Below are 21,137 nucleotides of genomic sequence, written 5' to 3'. Positions count from 1 at the left end.
TGCCAGATGTAATGCTGGTTACCATGACAGCAAAAGCTGGTCTGCCGTTAATTAATTAAACCTTCATTTTTTTGAATGGACGAGGTGGAGCAATCTTTTAGAATGTACATTTAGACATTTATATTTACTTGCTCCTTCCAACATTATTGATCTGCTCACTGAGAACAGCGCCGATTATTAAGGTGGATTTCACCGAAACTCCTTGTGAACAAAATCAACTCCGGCGTAAGAAAACTAATACACACTCACTGTCCTGGAAATCGAGGCTCAGGGCAATACCCAGTCATTGGGAATAGTATCTCCACATGTCTCAAAATGTTTCAGTCGAGTACGGTAGCATAGTGGTTATGTTACTGGAATAATAATCCAGACGCCTGGGCGAATAATCCGGAATCACGAGCTCAAATCCCACCATGGCAGCTGGGGGATTTAAATTTAATCAATTAATTAAATAAAATCTGGAATTTAAAAAAAACTAGTAGCCGTAAAACGACCAGATTGTCATAAAAACCCATCTGGTTCACTAATGCCCTTTAGGGAAAGAAACCTGCTGTCCTTACCCAGTCTGGCCTATATGTGACTCCAGACCCACAGCAATGTAGTTCATTCTACATAATAAGAATAAAACTGGACACGACAAAGGCAAACCAAGCCCAGTCAACCCTGCAAACTCTTCCTCACTAACATCTGGGGACTTGTGCCAAAATTAGGAGAGCTGTCCCACAGATTAGTCAAGCAACAGCCTGACATAGCCATACTCACAGAATCATACCTTTCAGCCAACATCCCAGACTCTTCCATCACCATCCCTGGGTGTGTCCTGTCCCACCGGCAGGACAGACCCACCAGAGGTGGCGGTACAGTGATATACAGTCAGGAGGGAGTGGTCCTGGGAGTCCTCAACATTGACGCTGGACCCCATGAAACCTCATGGCATCAGGTCAAAAATGGGCAAGGAAACCTCCTGCTGATTACCACCTACCGTCCTCTCTCAGCTGATGAATCAGTCCTCCTCCATGTTGAACACCACTTGGATGAAGCACTGAGAGTAGCAAGGGCACAGAATGTACTCTGGGTGGGGGAATTCAATGTCGATCACCAAGAGTGGCTCGGTAGCACCGCTGCTGACCAAGTCCTGAAGGACATAACTGCCAGACTGGGCCTGCGGCAGGTGGTGAGCGAACCAACACGAGGGAAAAACCTACTTGACCTCATCCACACGAATCTACCTGTTGCAGATGCATCTGTCTGTCCATGACAGTATTGGTAGGAGAGACCACCGCACCGTCCTTGTGGAGTCTAACACCCGTCTTCGCACTGAGGACACCATAAAAACTTGTTGTGTGGCACTACAACCGTTCTAAATGGGATAGATACAGAACAGATCTAGCAGCTCAAAACTGGGCATCCATGAGGCACTGTGGGCCATCAGCAGCAGCAGAATTGTATTCCAGCACAATCTGTAACCTCATGGCCCGGCATATTCCTCACTCTACCATTACCAACAAGCCAGGGGATCAACCCTGGTTCAGTGAGGAGTGTAGAAGAGCATGTCAGGAGCAGCACCAGGCGTACCTAAAAATGAGATGCCAAACTGGTGAAGCTACAACACAGGGCTACATGCATGCTAAACAGCAGAAGCAACATGCTATAGACAGAGCTAAGCGATTCCACAACCAATGGATCAGATCAAAGCTTTGCAGTCCTGCCACATCCAGTCGTGAATGGTGGTGGACAATTAAACAACTACCGGGAGGAGGAGGCTCTGTAAACATCCCCACCCTCAATAATGGCAGAGTCCAGCACTGAGTGCAAAAGACAAGGCTGAAGCGTTTGCAACCATCTTCAGCCAGAAGTGCTGAGTGGATGATCCATCTCAGCCTCCTCCCAATATCCCCACCATCACAGAAGTCAGTCTTCAGCCAATTCAATTCACTCCACTTGATATGAAGAAACGGCTGAGTGCACTGGATACAGCAAAGGCTATGGGCCCTGCCAACATCCCGGCTGTAGTGCTGAAGACTTGTGCTCCAGAGCTAGCCGCGCCTCTAGCCAAACTGTTCGATTACAGCGACAACACTGGCAACTACCCGACAATGTGGAAAATTGCCCAGGTATGTCCTGTCCACAAAAAGCAGGACAAATCCAATCCGGCCAATTACCACCCCATCAGTCTACTCTCAATCATCAGCAAAGTGATGGAAGGTGTCGTTGACAGTGCTATCAAGCGGCACTTACTCACCAATAACCTGCTCACCGATGCTCAGTTTGGGTTCCGCCAGGACCACTCAGCTCCAGACCTCATTACAGCCTTGGACAAAAGAGCTGAATTCCAGAGGTGAGGAGAGAGTGACTGCCCTTGATATCAAGGCAGCATTTGACCGAGTGTGGCACCAAGGAGCCCAAGTAAAATTGAAATCGGAATCAGGGGGAAAACTCTCCAGTGGCTGGAGTCGTACCTAGCACAAAGGAAGATGGTAGTGGTTGTTGGAGGACAATCATCTCAGCCCCAGGACATTGTTGCAGGAGTTCCTCAGGGCAGTATCCTAGGCTCAACCATCTTCAACTCCTTCATCAATGACCTTCCCTCCATCATAAGGTCAGAAATGGGGATGTTCGCTGACGATTGCACAGTGTTCAGTTCCATTCGCAACCCCTCAGATAATGAAGCAGTCCGAGCCCGCATGCAGCAAGACCTGGACAACATCCAGGCTTGGGCTGATAAGTGGCAAGTAACATTTGCGCCAGACAAGTGCCAGGCAATGACCATCTCCAACAAGAGAGAGTTTAACCACCTCCTCTTGAAAATTCAACGACGTTACCATCACCAAATCCCCCACCATCAACATCCTGGGGGTCACCATTGGCCAGAAACTTAACTGGACCAGCCACATAAATACAGTGGCTACAAGAGCAGGTCAGAGGCTGGGTATTCTGCTGCGAGTGACTCACCTCCTGACTCCCCAAAGCCTTTCCACCATCTACAAGGCACAAGTCAGGAGTGTGATGGAATATTCTCCACTTGCCTGGATGAGTGCAGCTCCAACAACACTCAAGAAGCTCAACACCATCCAGGACAAAGCAGCCTGCTTGATTGGCACCCCATCCACCACCCTAAACTTTCACTCCCTTCACCACCGGCGCACTGTGGCTGCAGTGTGTACCATCCACAGGATGCACTGCAGCAACTCGTCAAGGCTTCTTCGACAGCACCTCCCAAACCCGCGACCACTACCACCTAGAAAGACAAGGGCAGCAGGCACATGGGAACAACACCACCTGCACGTTCCCCTCCAAGTCACACACCATCCCGACTTCGAAATATATCGCCGTTCCTTCATCGTTGCTGGGTCAAAATCCTGGAACTCCCTTCCTAACAGCACTGTGGGAGAACCGTCACCACACGGACTGCAGCGGTTCAAGAAGGCGGCTCACCACCACCTTCTCAAGGGCAATTAGGGATGGGCAATAAATGCTGGCCTCGCCAGCGATGCCCACATCCCATGAACGAATAAAAAAAATTTATTGCCTCGGCCTATATACAGAACAGGATCTAATCGACAGTCTAAAGTGAAGATTCAGCTGAATTCTATGGGTCCCGTGACCCTGCTCCACCAGAACATAATTCGAAAGGGATTGTCCAAGGAAAGCCCAGTAAGAGCCACATATGGGGTTGATCTTGGAGAATCTCCGAGTAAAGTTCAGTTCGGGAAACACAACAATGCAGCCACGAAGCCTGAAATCAGTGTCAACCATCAGAGGAGATACTGGTAGCAATAACAAAAATATCAGCCCAATGTAAGAGAAAGGAGCCAATCTGACTGTACGCATTGAAAATGGGTGCTGAGCGTCTGATGCACTCTGACTGCATTACAGGAATAGACCTGGTTAAAATACTCTCGGGGACTTGATGGATCGGTGTCCAAGCTGTGTGCAGACTGTCAGTGCCAAATATGCCCGGTGCACTGAACAGTGCAGTGCTGAGCACCAGTGCTGACCGAGGCGCCAGTGCTTGGTGCAGTAGACAGGTGGTATGGGCAGTCGACAGTGCACTGTCTGCCCCTCACTGCAGGAGTTTGCAATGCAACACATGTAGATCAGCAAAACACAAGGCTGAACTTCAGACCAGTATTCACGATGCTGAGGACCAGTAACTCTCTCACATGATGAGAAATTCACAATATTTACTGTAACTGGGAAGTGTATAAAACAATTGTGATTTTTACTGCGCTCAACACCTGGAACAGTACAATTACACGAATCTATGATCCAATATAAGTAAAATGCTGCGATCTCAAAAATAACAAAATGGGCTGCTTTTAAGGGTCACAGTAACAAAGTATTCGCATCACGATGGATTTGAGAATAGACCTGCATTGACGCGCACTTTAACTGCACCTACCCAGACGATCAAAGACTCACCCAGACATCAACAAAACATCGATCATTTTTTCTGAGACAGCACGTGGAAGGGAACAAACTTTTGTCTTGTTGCCTTTTCAAAGCCATTGCTTGAAAATCAAGGCTGCTTTTTAGTCCATTCTCGGTGAGTCCGCACTCTGAGTAAGTGATAACTGACGACAGGATCAGACAAGTTACAGAATTACCAGCAGTCTTATAATTGAGCAGTTTGAAGCAAGTATTGGATTAATTCAGACTGGAGGTGCACTCTGTAACTGGTAATTCACAGATTTCAGAACACACCAAGGACCAGTCATCATCACCGAGCTAACAGGTGGCAATAAATGTGTTCAGAACAATCCCAGTGAAACATCGGAAAAAGTGGGAATAATAGTCAGGGTGGTTTGAAAATAAACGCAGCCAGGAACGATGATTAAGAAATTATTTCATGAGAAAAAGTAAGCAAAATGTGCGAGAGGGACTGAAATGTCAGCCCGAGTGTAAACACTGTGTATCTGAGCCTTCCTTATCCGGTCAGTACTGTCGCAGTAAATAATTCCTTATTTGCATTATATCATTTTTATTTCTAAGTTAAGTTTAATGCTCAGTCCTACTGGAGGTAGATTATTTAGTAAACTGCAAACACCTGAGAATAGCAAGTGGTGCAGAGGAGTTAGGATCAAAGCCCTTCTGATAATTCCAAGTGACCAAGATGACTTGAGCCACTGGCTGGAACCTGGAAGCTGTGAAATGCTGTGGTCTTACCTTGGCAGACGGTGCCATTCTCCATCGGCTCGTACCCAGCTTTACACATACAGCGCCCAATCGGGACCATCCACTCTCCATCCCCGTTACAGTAAAGTTTAATCGGGACATCCACTTCCTCGGCATTCGGGATGCAGCGACCCCGGGCCACCACCAATGATGTGCTCTCCGCTCCAGAAAGCGTCTGCTGGAAAATGGCCCCATTTTGGATCACCCGCGGGCACTTTCGGTAGAAAACCCTGACCGCGATCAGAGACATGCACCCTCCATAGTCCTGAAAGGCCAGGTAAAAGCCAGTCTTGGACACTGGCCCGAAACTCCGGACCTCCGTGTTTATCTTCATCACTCTCCCTCCCAGGTCCACTTGAGAAAAGCTTTCATCCGCTGCAATCGTATCAACTTTCACCCAGGGGTTCTCCATCCAGTATGGAGTTGTCTTTGTTGCTGAATCTTTATCCGATTCATAATAGTAGAGATTAAAGGTCTCCTTACAGGAGCCGGGGACATTGGGAATGCTACTGCAATCCCGCACGGAAAACTTCATCTCCACATGGATCCGTTGCGCCCCTTTGCGTTTGATGTACTTGGTGCGGAGCCAATTGTTCTGACTCGCTTCAAACACATTGCAGACCTGGTACGTCCTTATCGTGTTCATTGTCTCATCATAGCCACTTACTTCTTCCCACTGTAACAGAAAGGGTAAAATGGTAAGAATCACCGACACGGTTAACGCCAGTACGTTGATGATATGATAAGTTTAGAATTAGTGCGTTAGGTGACTGGACACCAGTCAGGAAATTGCCAATGTCATTCCCGCGGTTCCTTCCCCTGGAAAGGTGACCTCGTTGGCCAAGTGATCACCAGACGTCTGTCACAACATGATGAGATCTCTCCACCACCACCACCGCAAGAGGACAATGAACATCAGGGCATGGACACCCGTGATCAGCACACCACAGCAGGGCTTTTAGAACTCGAGAGCACACAGATTATGGATATTTTATTGGTTGAACGCTGGAGAAAAGAGGAGTAGAAACCCAGGAGGTTAAGCACGGTCTGATGTGAAACCCCTCCTGAGTTTGGATGGTTGTCTCCGTGATTCCAATTTTAAGGATACTGTTGAAAATGATCAACATTTTTTAATGAGATTCCAGTTGGATCAGGAGAGTGAGGGATGAGGTACAGTCACACTCACACTCACTCAACTCAGAGATACACAAATAATCCCCATCTAGATAAATGGTGTCATATTTATCACTGAAATATGTCCCATCAAGAAAGATCTACAAGTGTAAATGAGTGTTTAAATTCAGATATTTATACTTCATGGGGAGAATGCTCACAACCTTTATAAAAGAGAAGGAAACAGCACTGGCCTCCTTCTCCACACACTCAGACACACAGACAGACACACACAGACAGACACACACACACAGACAGACACACAAACACAGACAGACAGACACAGACAGACACAGACAAACACACACAGACACATAGACACACACGCACACACAGACACATACAGGGACAGACAGACACAGACAGATACACAAGCACATACAGAGAGACAGACAGACAGAAACACATGCACAGACACACACACACACACACATATAAACACAAAGACACAGACACACACACAGTGCACATGATGAAACATGCAATCCCTATTATTTCAGCTTTTGTTAAAGCTTCATCTTCTGGGCACCACACTTTAGGAACAATGTCAAGGCCTTGGTGTAGAGGAGATTTACCAGACTGGTCCCAGGGATGAGGGAATTCAGTTATGTGGAGAGACTGGAGAAGCTGGGACTGTTCTCCTTAGAGCAGAGAAGGTTAAGGGGAGATTTAATCGAGGTGTTCAAAATTATGAAAGATTTTGATTGAATAAATAGGGAGAAACTCTTTCCAGTGGCAGAAGGGTCGGTAACCAGAGGACACAGATTTAAGGTAACTGACAAAAGAACCAGGGGGGAGATGAGGAGAACTTTTTTTACGCAGCAAGTTGTGATGATCAGGAATGCACTGCCTGAAAGGGCGGTGGAAGGAGATTCAATAATAACTTTCAAAAGGGAATTGGATAAATACTTGAAAAGGAAAAAATTTGCAGGGCTATGGGGAAGGAGCAGGGGAATGGGACTAATTGGATAGCTCTTTCAAAGAGCCAGCACAGGCACGATGGACCGAATGGCCTCCTTCTGTGCTGTAAGATTCTATGATTCTATATTGAGGTTTGTGCCCCATTACTGCATCAAATTACAGCTGGAATTAGGCAAGTTTGCTCTAATGAAGTTTGATGGTATGAAAAATGACAGTACTGAAATAAATGCATTAACTTTCTGTTAAAGAAGTAGAATCTATACAAGCAAAGCCTGCCGTCCTTCCTGTGCATCAACACTCAGATAACACACAGATCGAAAACACCAGCACTGACTGCTACTTGGAAAATCACTTCAACAAGGATTCTACACATCCGGGGTTCAAATGGCACTGATTCACCACTCAGGCTTCACTCTGTTTGTGACACTACCTGAAGCTCCCAATAGGTCCTTGGAGAGCAGTGGGCAAAATGGACACACCCAACCTCTGTGCGTCATCACTTATCGACCTTTCTTCCTGATACATTTCAAAATATGGCCTGGAGATTGCTTCTTCCAAAGGGGACTATGAATGTCATATTTACGTTGGATTGTGGGTGGGGCTGATGTCCTTCAGTATCTGTGAATTTATTCACTGTAGTGTAAAGAGACATGGGTATGAAAGGGTTAAAATGGAGGCCAAATTATTCCCTCGACCAAAGCACTAGACAGAGAGAGAGCTAGGGAGGGAGAGAGAGGAGATGGAAAGAAAGAGGGTGGGGGAGAGAGGGAGGGAGAGAGAGGGGATGGAAAGAAAGAGGGTGGGGGAGAGAGGGAGGGAGAGAGAGGAGATGGAAAGAAAGATGGTGGGGGAGAGAGGGAGGGAGAGAGAGGATGGAAAGAAAGAGGGTGGGGGAGAGAGGGAGGGAGAGAGAGGATGGAAAGAAAGAGAGTAGGGGAGAGAGGGAGGGAGGGAGGGGGAGAGAGAGGGGAAGGGAGAGGGCTCTCACTTGAAATAAATACCTGTTACCTTTATCTAACAGAACAGAAATGATAAGATTCAGGCACAGTGACCTCGGGAAAGAGACATTATCTTAATTATTATTAAGAAGGAGCTTGAGATGATTAAAAGCAGGATGATTGACATGAAGTCATTTTCAGCCATCTCAATAGTTTGATTGTATCTTGTAGATTGACCAGGTAATCTTTGGTAATGTAAACTGCATGTGTACAAGGCATGGTTAGGTTATGTGTAGCCTTCCATATATGGACATCTTGATAAGAAACTTGTAGCTCAGAAAGGTATAAAAAGTGTTGAATTATAGAGTTATAGAGTTATACAGCACGGATAGAGGCCCTTCGGCCCATCGTGTCCACGCCGGCCATCAAGCCCTGTCTACTCTAATCCCATATTCCAGCATTTGGTCCGTAGCCTTGTATGCTGTGGCATTTCAAGTGCTCATCCAAATGCTTCTTGAATGTTGTGAGGGTTCCTGCCTCCACAACCCTTTCAGGCAGTGAGTTCCAGACTCCAACCACCCTCTGGGTGAAAAAGTTCTTTCTCAAATCCCCTCTAAACCTCCCGCCTTTTACCTTGAATCTATGTCCCCTTGTTATAGAACCCTCAATGAAGGGAAAAAGCTCCTTAGTATCCATTGTAATGGCTGTTCTTGAGAGCAGTGCGTGGACTGACTGACTGCCAATGGAATGCAGTGACTTATGGTCCCGTGCTCTCTCCCACTGAGCCCCCACTCTGCTCTCCCAATGATGCCAATAGAAATATTCAAAAAATAAGAACTCAACAGAAATAAAAGGACGTTACAGTTAATGAGAAGTCTCTGTAACAGTCTGACGTTTACAGGACTCCTGATGGTGCTGCTTGCAAATACCAAGCAAATGGTCCAATAGTGACAACGATTTGAAACAGAAACACAATACACCCAAGACCAAGTCATTAATATATATCAAGAAAAGCAGTGGTCCCAGCACTGACATATATTAATGATTGGTGTACAGGGCACAATTTCAAAATTTGCAGATGACACGAAACTTGGAAGCGTAGTAAACAGTGAGGAGGATAGTGATAGACTTCAAGAGGATATAGACAGGCTGGTGGCATGGGTGGACACGTGGCAGATGAAATTTAACATAGAGAAGTGCGAAGTGATATATTTTGGCAGGAAGAACGAGGAGAGACAATATAAACTAAATGGTACAATTCTAAAGGGGGTGCAGGAACAGAGAGATCTGGGGGTACATGTACACAAATCGTTGAAGGTAGCAGGTCAGGTTGAGAAAGTGGTTAAAAAAGCATATGGGATCCTGGGCTTTATAAATCGAGGCACAGAGTACAAAAGCAAGGAAGTTATGCTGAACCTTTATAAAACACTAGTTCGGTCACAACTGGAGTATTGTGTCCAATTCTGGGCACCGCACTTTAGGAAGGATGTGAAGGCCTTAGAGAGGGTGCAGAAAAGATTTACTAGAATGTTTCCAGGGTTGTGGGACTTCAGTTACGTGGATAGACTGAAGAAGCTGGGGTTGTTCTCCTTCGAGCAAAGAAGGTTAAGAGGAGATTTGATAGAAGTGTTCAAAATCATGAAGGGTTTAAGTAAAGTAAATAAAGAGAAACTGTTCCCATTGGTGGAAGGGTCGAGAACCAGAGGATACAGATTTAAGGTGATTGGCAAAAGAACCAAAGGCGACATGAGGAAAAACTTATGTTATGATCTGGAATGCGCTGCCTGAAAGGGCGGTGGAAGCAGATTCAATCGTGGCTTTCAAAAAGGAAGGGAAAAAATTTGCAGGGCTATGGGGAAAGAGCAGGAGAGTGGGACTAACTGGATCGCTTTTACACACAGGCTCGATGGGCCAAATGGCCCACTCTGTGCTGTAACCATTCTATGATTCTATAGACCAGTAGGCCAGTTAGCCTGACATCAGTAGCAGGGAAAATGCTTGAATTTATTATTAAGGACGTAGTAACAGGGCACTTAGAAAATCATAGTATTATTAGGCAGAGTCAACACGGTTTTACGAAAGGTAAATCGTGTTTAACAAATTTATTAGAATTTTTTGAGGGTGTAACTAGTAGGGTAGATAAAGGGGAACCAGTGGAAGTCGTATATTTGGATTTTCACAAGGCATTCGATAAGGTGCCACACAAGAGGTTGTTACACAAGATTGGGGCTCATGGGGTTGGGGGTAATATATTAGCTTGGATAGAGGATTGGCTAATGGACAGAAAAGAGAGAGTAGGAATAAACGGGTCATTTTCGGGTTAGAAACATAGTAACATAGAAAATAGGAGCAGGAGTAGGCCAATCAGCCCTTCGAGCCTGGTCCACCATTCAATATGATCATGGCTGATCCTCTATCTCAATACCATATTCCCGCTCTCTCCCCATTGCCCTTGATGCCTTTTGTGTCTAAGAAATCTATCCAGCTCATACTTAAATATATTGAGTGACTTGGCCTCCACAGGTTCACCACCCTCTGAGTGAAGACATTTCTCCTCATCTCAGTCCTAAATGTCCTACCCCGTATCCTGAGACTGTGACCCCTAGTTCTGGACCCCCCAGCCAGGGGAAACAGCCTCCCTGCATCCAGTCTGTCTAGCCCTGTCAGAATTTTATACGTTTCAATGAGATCCCCTCTCATTCTTCGAAACTCGAATGAATACAGGCCTAGTCGACCCAATCTCTCCTCATACGACAGTCCTGCCATCCCAGGAATCAGTCTGGTGAACCTTCGCTGCACTCCCTCTATGGCAAGTATATCCTTTCTTAGGTAAGGAGACCAAAACTGCACACAATACCCCAGGTGTGGTCTCACCAAGGCCCTGTATAACTGCAGTAAGACATCCTTGCTCCTCTACTCAAAACCTCTTGCAATGAAGGCCAACATACCATTTGCCTTCCTAACTGCTTGCTGCACCTGAATGTTTGCTTTCAGTGACTGGTGTACAAGGACACCCAGGTCCCTTTGTACATCAATATTCCCCAATCTATCACCATTTAAATAATACTCTGCCTTTCTGTTTTTCCTTCCGAAGTGGATCACTTCACATTTATCCACGTTATACTGCATCTGCCATGTATTTGCCCACTCACTCAAATTGTTTAAATCGCCTTGAAGCCTCTTTGCATCCTCGTCACAACTCACGATCCCACCTAGTTTTGTGTCATCAGCAAACTTGGAAATATTACATTTGGTTCCCTCATCCAAATCATTGATATATATTGTGAATAGCTGGGGCCCAAGCACTGATCCCTGCGGTACCCCACTAGTCACTGCCTGCCACCCCAAAAAAGACCCATTTATTCCTACTCTTTGTTTCTTGTCTGTTAACCAATTTTCAATCCATGCCAGTATATTACCCCCAATCCCATGTGCTTTAATTTTGCACACTAACCTCTTATGTGGGACTTTATCAAAGGGCCTTCCGAAAATCCAAATAAACCACATCCACTGGTTCTCCCTTATCTATTCCACTAGTTACATCCTCAAAAAACTCCAGTAGGTTTGTCAAACATGATTTCCCTTTCATAAATCTATGCTGACTTTGTCTAATCCCGTTGATATTTTGTAAGTGTCCTGTTATCATATCCTTTATAATAGACTCTAGCATTTTCCCTGCTACTGATCTTAGGCTAACCGGTCTGTAGTTCCCTGTTTTCTTACCTCGGTGGTGGGCAAACTATTAGTATCAATACTGAGAGATAGGATTAACTGTCACTTGGAAAGGCATGGTTTAATCAGGGATAGTCAGCATGGATTTGTTCAGGGAAGGTCATGCCATACAAATCTGATTGCATTCTTTGAGGAAGTGACAAAGAGGATTGATGAGGGTAGTGCAGTGGATGTTATCTACATGGATTTTAGTAAGGCATTTGACAAGGTCCGACATAGCAGACTGGTCAGACAGGTAAAAGCCCGTGGGATACAGGGAAATGTGGCAAATTGGATCCAAAACTGGCTCAGTAACAGGAAACAAAGGGTAAAAGTCGATGGATGTCTTTGAGAATGGAAATCCGTTTCCAGTGGTGTGTCACAGGGCTCAGTGTTGGGTCCCTTGCTGTTTGTGGTATATATTAATGATTTGGACTTGAATGTAGGGGGCATGATTGGCAAATTTGCAGAAGACACAAAAATTGGCCATGTAGTTGATGGTGAAGAGGATAGCTGTAGACTCCAAGAAGATATCAATGGGTTGGTGGAGTGGGCGGAAAAGTGGCAAATGGAGTTCAATCCGGAGAAGAGTGAGGTAATGCACTTCGGGAGGGCAAACAGTAAAAGGGAATACGCAGTAAACGGGAATATATTGAGAGGGGTAGAGGAAGTGAAAGATCTTGGAGTGCATGTGCACAGGTCCCTGAAGGTGGCAGCACAGGTAGATAAGGTTGTGAAGAAGGCATACAGAATGCTCTCCATTATTAGCCGAGGTATAGAATACAAAAGCAGGGATGTAATGATGGAACTGTATAAAATGCTGGTAAGGCTGGAGTATTGTGCGCAGTTCTGGTCACCACATTACAGGAAGCACGTAATTGCTCTGGAGAGAGTGCAGAGAAGATTTACAAGAATGTTGCCAGGGCTTGAAAATTGCAGCTATGAGGAGAGATTGGATAGGCTGGGGTTGTTTTCATTGGAGCAGAGGAGGCTGAGGGGAGACTTGATTGAGGTGTACAAAATTATGAGGGGCCCAGATAGAGTAGATAGGAAGTACCTGTTTCCCCTAGCGGAGAGTTCAAGAACCAGATTGGTGGAAGGATTAGAGGGGACATGAGGAAAAACTTTTTTACCCAGAGTATGGAATTCCCTGCCCAAATTGGTGGTAGAGGCAGGGACCTTCAACTCTTTTAAAAAGTACCTGGACATGCACCTGAAGTGCTGTAAGCTGCAGGGCTACAGACCGGGTGCTGGAAAGTGGGATTAGAATGGGCACCTGGTTGTTCTTCGAGCTGGCGCGGACATGATGGGCCGAATGGCCTCCTTCTGTGCTATATCTTTTCTATGGTTCTATGGTACTCTCTCCCTTCTTTTTTAAATAGTAGGGTTACATTTACCACCCTCCAATCTTCAGGAACTGTTCCATAATCTATAGAATTTTGGAAGATGACAATGTGTTGGCAGGTTGCAACTTGTCGGGTGCCGCAAGGATCAGTGCTTGGGCCTCAGCTATTTACAATATATATCAATGACTTGGATAAGGGATCAAGTGTAATGTATCCAAGTTTGCTGACGATACAAAGCTAGGTGGGAAAGTAAGCTGTGAGGAGGACACAAAGATTCCGCAAAGGGATGTAGACAGGTTAAGTGAGAGGGCGAGAAGGTGGCAGATAATGTGGGGAAATGTGAGGTTATTCACTTTGTTAGGAAGAATAGAAAAGCAGAATATTTTTTAAAAGGTGAGAGACGAAGAAATATTGGTACCAGTGGGATTTGAGTGTCCTTGTACACGAATCACAGGAAGTTAACATGCAGGTACAGCAAGCAATTAGGAAGGTAAATGGTATGTTGGCCTTTATTGCAAAGGGGTTGGAGTACAAGAGTAAGGAAGTCTTGCTACAATTATATAGGGCTCTGGTGAGAGCACACCAGGAGTACTGTGGACAGTTTTGGTCTCCTTACATAAGGAAGGATATATTTGCCTTACTGGAGGTGCAACGAAGGTTCACTAGATTGATTCCTGGGTTGAGGGTTGTCCTATGAGGAGAGATTGAGTAGAATGGGCCTATACTCTCTGGAGTTCAGAAGATTGAGAGGTGATCTCATTGAAACATATAAGATTCTGAGGGTTCTTGACAGGGTAGATGCTGAGAGGCTGTTTCCCCGGCTGGAGAGTCTAGAACTAGGGGGCATAGTCTCAGGATAAGGGGTCGGCCATTTAGGACCGAGATGAGGAAAAATTTCTTTGGAATTCTCTACCCCAGAGGGCTGTGGATGCTGAGTCATTGAGTATATTTAAGACTGAGATCGATGGATTTTTGGACACTAAGGGAATCAAAGGATATAGGGATAGGACGGGAAATGGGAGTTGAGAACGAAGATCACCCATGATCTGATTGAATAGCGGAGCAGGCTCGAGGCCTACTCTTGCTCCTATTTCTTATGTTCTTATGATGTGAACCCTTCAGATCGTGCTATATTTGCGCCGCAAATTGCTGGAAATGCGAATTGATAATGAGACAGTGATGTCAACGGAGCGACTGGGAATGTCGTGTCCAATGGTCTAGCTCCTCAACCAATGAAACAAAATGACAGAGAAAGAAACAGAGTGAATGACAGAGAAGACAATCGGGTGAATTAGAGTCAAATTAGAGACAGAAAGAAATAAAGAAAGGAAAAGACCCATAAGAGATAGGAGCAGGAGTAGGCCATTCGGCCTCTCGAGCCTGCTCTGCCATTCAATGAGATCATGGCTTATCTGATTTTTACCTCAACTCCACTTTCCCGCCTTTTCCCCATATCCTTTGACTCCCTCGCTGATCAAAAATTTGTCTAACTCAGCCTTGAATGTATTCAATGACTCAGCCTCCACAGCTTTTTGGGGTAAAGAATTCCAAAGATTCACGACCCTTAAACGGGTGACCCCTTATTCTGAGACTATGCCCCTAGTTTTAGATTCCCCCATGAGGGGTAACATCCTCTCAGCATCTACCCTATCGAGCCCCTCAGAATCTTGTATGTTTCAATAAGATCTCCTCTCATTCTTCTAAACTCCAATGAGTATAAACCCAACCTGTTCAATCTTTCCTCATAAGGCAACCCTTCCATACCCGGAATCAACCTGGTGAACCTTCTCTGAACTGCCTCCAATACAAGTATGTCCTTCCTTAATTAAGGGCACCAGAACTGTACGCAGTACTCCAGGTGTGGTCTCACCAGCACCCTGTACAGTTGTAGCATGACTTCCCTTTTTTTATACTCCATCCCCCTAGAAATAAAGGCCAATATTCTGTTTGCCTTCTGGATTACCTGCTGCACCTGTATGTTGACTTTTTGTGTTTCATGTATGAGGACACCCAGATCCCTCTGTACTGCAGCATTTTGTAATATTTCTCCATTCAAATAATATTTTGCTTTTTCATTTTTCCTCGCAAATTGGATGACCTCACATTTTCCCACATTATATTCCATCTGCCAAATTTTTGCCCATTCGCTTAACCTGTCAATATCCCTTTGCAGACACTTTGTGTCCTCATAGCAACTTGCTTTTCCACCTATCTTTGTATCATCAGCAAATTTGGCCACAAGACACTCTGTTCCTTCATCCAAGTCATTGATATATATTGTAAATAGTTGAGGCCCCAGCACTGATCACTGCGGCACCCCACTAGTTACAGATTGCCATTTTGAAAATGACCCTTTTATCCCGACTCTTTGTTTTCTGTTAGCCAATCCTCTATCCAGGCCACTATATTACCCCCAACACCATGAACTCTTATCTTGTGCAGTAATCTTTTATGTGGCACCTTATCGAATGCCTTTTGGAAATCCAAATATTCTGCATCCATTGGTTCCCCTTTATCCACCCTGCCCGTTACTTCCTCAAAGAACTTTAATAAATTTGTAAGACATGATTTCCCCTTCATAAAACCACGTTGATTCTACTTGACTGTATTAAGGAGAGTTTGAGAATTGATTAAGGAGGAGAGAAAAACAAAACAGAAAGGAAAAGTAAGAAAATGATTTAAAAGAACAAGCAGTAGAAGAGGTCCTTGTAACCCAGTTGTGTTTGGGAATTGCTGTCTTGGTCTTTGAGATGTTAATGAGTGGATGGCAGGGTAGGTGTGCGAAATGTAGAAATATTCTTGAGCCATGACGTATCGGACCTGCATGATCATCATGATCAGAAACAGTGGAACTGTCCTCACTGGAACATAAGAATTGCTCATCAAAAAAAGACCAAGATCCATCTAACCTCTAGGAATAATTTACTACCGGCAGGAGTGAGACTCCCCAGTTTCATTGTTCCCTTTCTGGGCCTCCAAGGTTGAGTTTCATGTCAGGACCATAAATCATGTCATAAAACAGAATCCTTACGACATGAATTACCAGCCCTAAATGGCCGCAGCGAGATTAGTTCGCATTTCTGGTGGAAATCCAGCAATTCCATGATGCAATTTATATCAATGGGTAGATTAACGGCAAGGTTGTGATTTTCTCGGTTTTGTCAAGGCTAACAGTGGAGCGGTGTAAATCGTCCAGCAATTTGTGAAGAATCGTAACTCATGATGTTTCTCTTCCTAGCCGCAAATTGGTGGATTTTTTATGACCCAATAATGGCGAGGGCCATTAATTTGGCGTTATTATTCCAGTAATTTCTGGGATATTATTTACAATTCCCCAGTCAGATCCTGGTCTGGGACCTGAGAGGAGTCACCCAGTGTAGGGCCAGTGTTTCATCCTTCCTCACACTATTGGATCTGGATGCAACAGATAAATCGAGCAGGGTCGACATTCTGTTCATTTAAATGGACAGTAATTGATTTTGCCCCTCGCAGAGTGCCCCCCCCACCGAGTTCCACTTCCAACATGCTCCCCTCCTCATTTCCCATGTGAACCCCTCCTCCCCTCCCCCCAGTTCCCTCGTGCACCCCTCCCCTTGATCTCCCAGCCAATCTAATAGATCTAGGCACAGGGAGAGGAAAATCTCTCCATTCCTGCCCCGTTCCTGGTATAAAAGGGCATCACCAGAGGCATTTCAGGTAAACAAGATACGCTGCCCAGGGAGACCGTCAGGTAAAAAGACCTAAAAAAATAACAAACGTTTGGGAATGAGCTTAAGACAACAACCCATCCTGAGATTATGAAAGCGTCCCTGACTATTGGCTTATTCTATTGTCAGAACTGCCCAACCATATCCATGGCAGAAAGTGTGGAGTATTCCCAGGGTGTGACACATTTAGACACACAGCCATACAACACAACACGATGGAAGGAAGTTCAGGGCAGAGTAAATCTTTACAAAATCCCAAATTGCTTGTGGTGTGTCGTGTGGGTAAAGTCATTCCTATTAAATGCCAATGTGGCCATAAGCAATTTTTTTGGGCGTCCAAATATATTCCAGAGAACAGAACTCTCTATATTTGATTAATTATCCAGCACAAATCCTCACAAAAGTGATGGTCAGAAATGGTAATGAAAGTTATTTTTGTAGCCCGCATTTTTATCAAAAGGTCACTTCCATCACATTGCCTAATAATCTCTGCAGACAGTCCGCAGGCTACGCAATAAATGTCACCATGGCTGGAATCGAATGACGCCTCATTAGTGGGATTTAATGGCTTCTTTTATCTGGGTTCAAAGTAGAACATTTTACACAGCAGCAGGTAGACAGTGATGTGCAGAGTATTGTGAACAAAACACCACAAAATTGAGGTTAATGTTCCACAATGTATGAGTTATTAATAAAGGATAAAAATTACCGAGATATGTTCGCAGCCGAAGTTCATCAAAATGATTTGTAACTTTTATTGTTAATCTGATAAACAACTTGGCAGTGAGAGCAAGTCAGACACAAGACAATAAAGAATAAAGAACTCTCTATCTGTACGATCTCAAATAACAATGTGATATTATGGGAGAGGGCTTGTTCTTATTGTGTTGTCTCTCTCTGATCAATGGCCCACATTTCCAAGCCTCCTATTGCACCCAGGAGCTGCAGGTCACAGACAGGGAGCTCGGGTCACAGACAGGGAGCTCGGGTCACAGACAGGGAGCTCGGGTCACAGACAGGGAGCTCGGGTCACAGACAGGGAGCTCGGGTCACAGACAGAGAGCTCGGGTCACAGACAGAGAGCTCGGGTCGCAGACAGGGAGCTCGGGTCGCAGACAGGGAGCTCGGGTCACAGACAGGGAGAGCTCGGGTCACAGACAGGGAGCTCGGGTCACAGACAGGGAGAGCTCGGGTCACAGACAGGGAGAGCTCGGGTCACAGACAGGGAGAGCTCGGGTCACAGACAGGGAGAGCTCGGGTCACAGAGAGCTCACCGAATGAACCACAGAGGAATGGTCAGACCATCCTGGACACTGATCGAGGTGTAGAAATGGTTAGCACTGGTTTGATACTAGGTTAGAGGTCTGGTTTGGGAATGGTTAGTACTGGTTTGGGGCTGTGGTACACGGGGTAATTGTCTGTATCCGTGCTGTGGGTAGGGAACAGTGCCCACCATTTTCTGATGTGCTTTGTCAGGGGGAGGGTTTCCCCACAGCACAAACTCAGGTACCGGCACAACCTGCTCTCTGGGACGCAGACTGGAGGGAGGGAGTGAGAAATAAAAATGATTTACTTACACTCTACTCAAGTCAAAATGTCACTGACACACTCCCAGACTGTCACTGACACACTCCCAGACTGTCACTGACACACTCCCAGACTGTCACTGACACACTCCCAGACTGTCACTGACACACTCCTGGACTGTCACTGACACACTCCCAGACTGTCACTGACACACTCCTAGACTGTCACTGACACACTCCCAGACTGTCACTGACACACTCCTGGACTGTCACTGACACACTCCCAGACTGTCACTGACACACTCCCAGACTGTCACTGATACACTCCTGGACTGTCACTGACACACTCCCAGACTGTCACTGACACACTCCCAGACTGTCACTGACACACTCCCAGACTGTCACTGACACACTCCAAGAATGTCACTGACACACTCCCAGACTGTCACTGACACACTCCTAGACTGTCACTGACACACTCCCAGACTGTCACTGACACACTCCCAGACTGTCACTGACACACTCCAAGAATGTCACTGACACACTCCCAGACTGTCACTGACACACTCCCAGACTGTCACTGACACACTCCCAGACTGTCACTGACACACTCCAAGAATGTCACTGACACACTCCCAGACTGTCACTGACACACTCCCAGACTGTCACTGACACACTCCCAGACTGTCACTGACACACTCCAAGAATGTCACTGACACACTCCCGGACTGTAACTGACACACTCCAAGACTGTCACTGACACACTCCCAGACTGTCACTGACACACTCCTCGACTGTCACTGACACACTCCCGGACTGTCACTGACACACTCCAAGAATGTCACTGACACAATCCTAGACTGTCACTGATACACTCCTAGACTGTCACTGACACATTGAAAGACTGTCACTGATACACTCCTGGACTGTCACTGACACACTCCCAGACTGTCACTGACACACTCCCAGACTGTCACTGACACACTCCCAGACTGTCACTGACACATTGAAAGACTGTCACTGATACACTCCTGGACTGTCACTGACACACTCCCAGACTGTCACTGACACACTCCCAGACTGTCACTGACACATTGAAAGACTGTCACTGATACACTCCCAGACTGTCACTGATACACTCCCAGACTGTCACTGACACACTCCCAGACTGTCACTGACACACTCCCAGACTGTCACTGACACATTGAAAGACTGTCACTGATACACTCCCAGACTGTCACTGATACACTCCCAGACTGTCACTGACACACTCCTAGACTGTCACTGATACACTCCTGGACTGTCACTGACACACTCCAATACTGTCACTGACACACTCCTAGACTGTCACTGACACACTCCCAGACTGTCACTGACACACTCCCAGACTGTCACTGACACACTCCCAGACTGTCACTGACACACTCCCAGACTGTCACTGACACATTGAAAGACTGTCACTGATACACTCCTGGACTGTCACTGATACACTCCCAGACTGTCACTGACACACTCCCAGACTGTCACTGACACACTCCCAGACTGTCACTGACACATTGAAAGACTGTCACTGATACACTCCTGGACTGTCACTGATACACTCCCAGACTGTCACTGACACACTCCTAGACTGTCACTGATACACTCCTGGACTGTCACTGACACACTCCAATACTGTCACTGACACACTCCCAGACTGTCACTGACACACTCCTAGACTGTCACTGACACACTCCCAGACTGTCACTGACACACTCCCAGACTGTCACTGACACACTCCCAGACTGTCACTGACACACTCCCAGACTGTCACTGACACATTGAAAGACTGTCACTGATACACTCCTGGACTGTCACTGATACACTCCCAGACTGTCACTGACACACTCCTAGACTGTCACTGACACATTGAAAGACTGTCACTGACACACTCCTAGACTGTCACTGACACATTGAAAGACTGTCACTGATACACTCCTGGACTGTCACTGACACACTCCAATACTGTCACTGACACACTCCCAGACTGTCACTGACACACTCCTAGACTGTCACTGACACATTCCCAGACTGTCACTGACACACTCCTAGACTGTCACTGACACACTCCCAGACTGTCACTGACACACTCCCAGACTGTCACTGACACACTCCTAGATTGTCACTGACACACTCCCAGACTGTCACTGACACACTCCAAGACTGTCAATGACACACTCCCAGACTGTCACTGACACACTCCTAGACTGTCACTGACACACTCCCAGACTGTCACTGACACACTCCCGGACTGTCACTGACACACTCCCGGACTGTAACTGACACACTCCCAGACTGTCACTGACACACTCCAAGACTGTCACTGACACACTCCAAGACTGTCACTGACACACTCCCAGAATATCACTGACACACTCCTCGACTGTCACTGACACACTCCAAGACTGTCACTGACACACTGAAAGACTGTCACTGACACACTCCCAGACTGTCACTGACAAACTCCCAGACTTTCACTGACACACTCCAAGACTGTCACTGACACACTCCTAGACTGTCACTGACACACTCCAAGACTGTCAATGACACACTCCTAGACTGTCACTGACACACTCCAAGACTGTCAATGACACACTCCTA

At 46.0% G+C, this 21,137-nt stretch overlaps 1 protein-coding gene across 1 annotated transcript in view; it reads right to left on the bottom strand.

Moving 5' to 3' along the window:
• Positions 1–21,137, bottom strand: part of LOC137301220 (ephrin type-B receptor 2) — a 1,084,770-nt gene that overhangs the window by 564,013 nt on the left and 499,620 nt on the right. The window contains exon 3 of the mRNA XM_067970697.1: positions 5,167–5,851. Coding sequence (XP_067826798.1) covers positions 5,167–5,851 — 685 coding nt within the window. The remainder of the gene's footprint in view (positions 1–5,166; positions 5,852–21,137) is intronic.

This window comes from Heptranchias perlo, chromosome 32 (assembly GCF_035084215.1).
Source record: "Heptranchias perlo isolate sHepPer1 chromosome 32, sHepPer1.hap1, whole genome shotgun sequence".
Taxonomy (NCBI): Eukaryota; Metazoa; Chordata; class Chondrichthyes; order Hexanchiformes; family Hexanchidae; genus Heptranchias; species Heptranchias perlo.
This window is presented reverse-complemented; position numbering and strand designations above follow the sequence as displayed.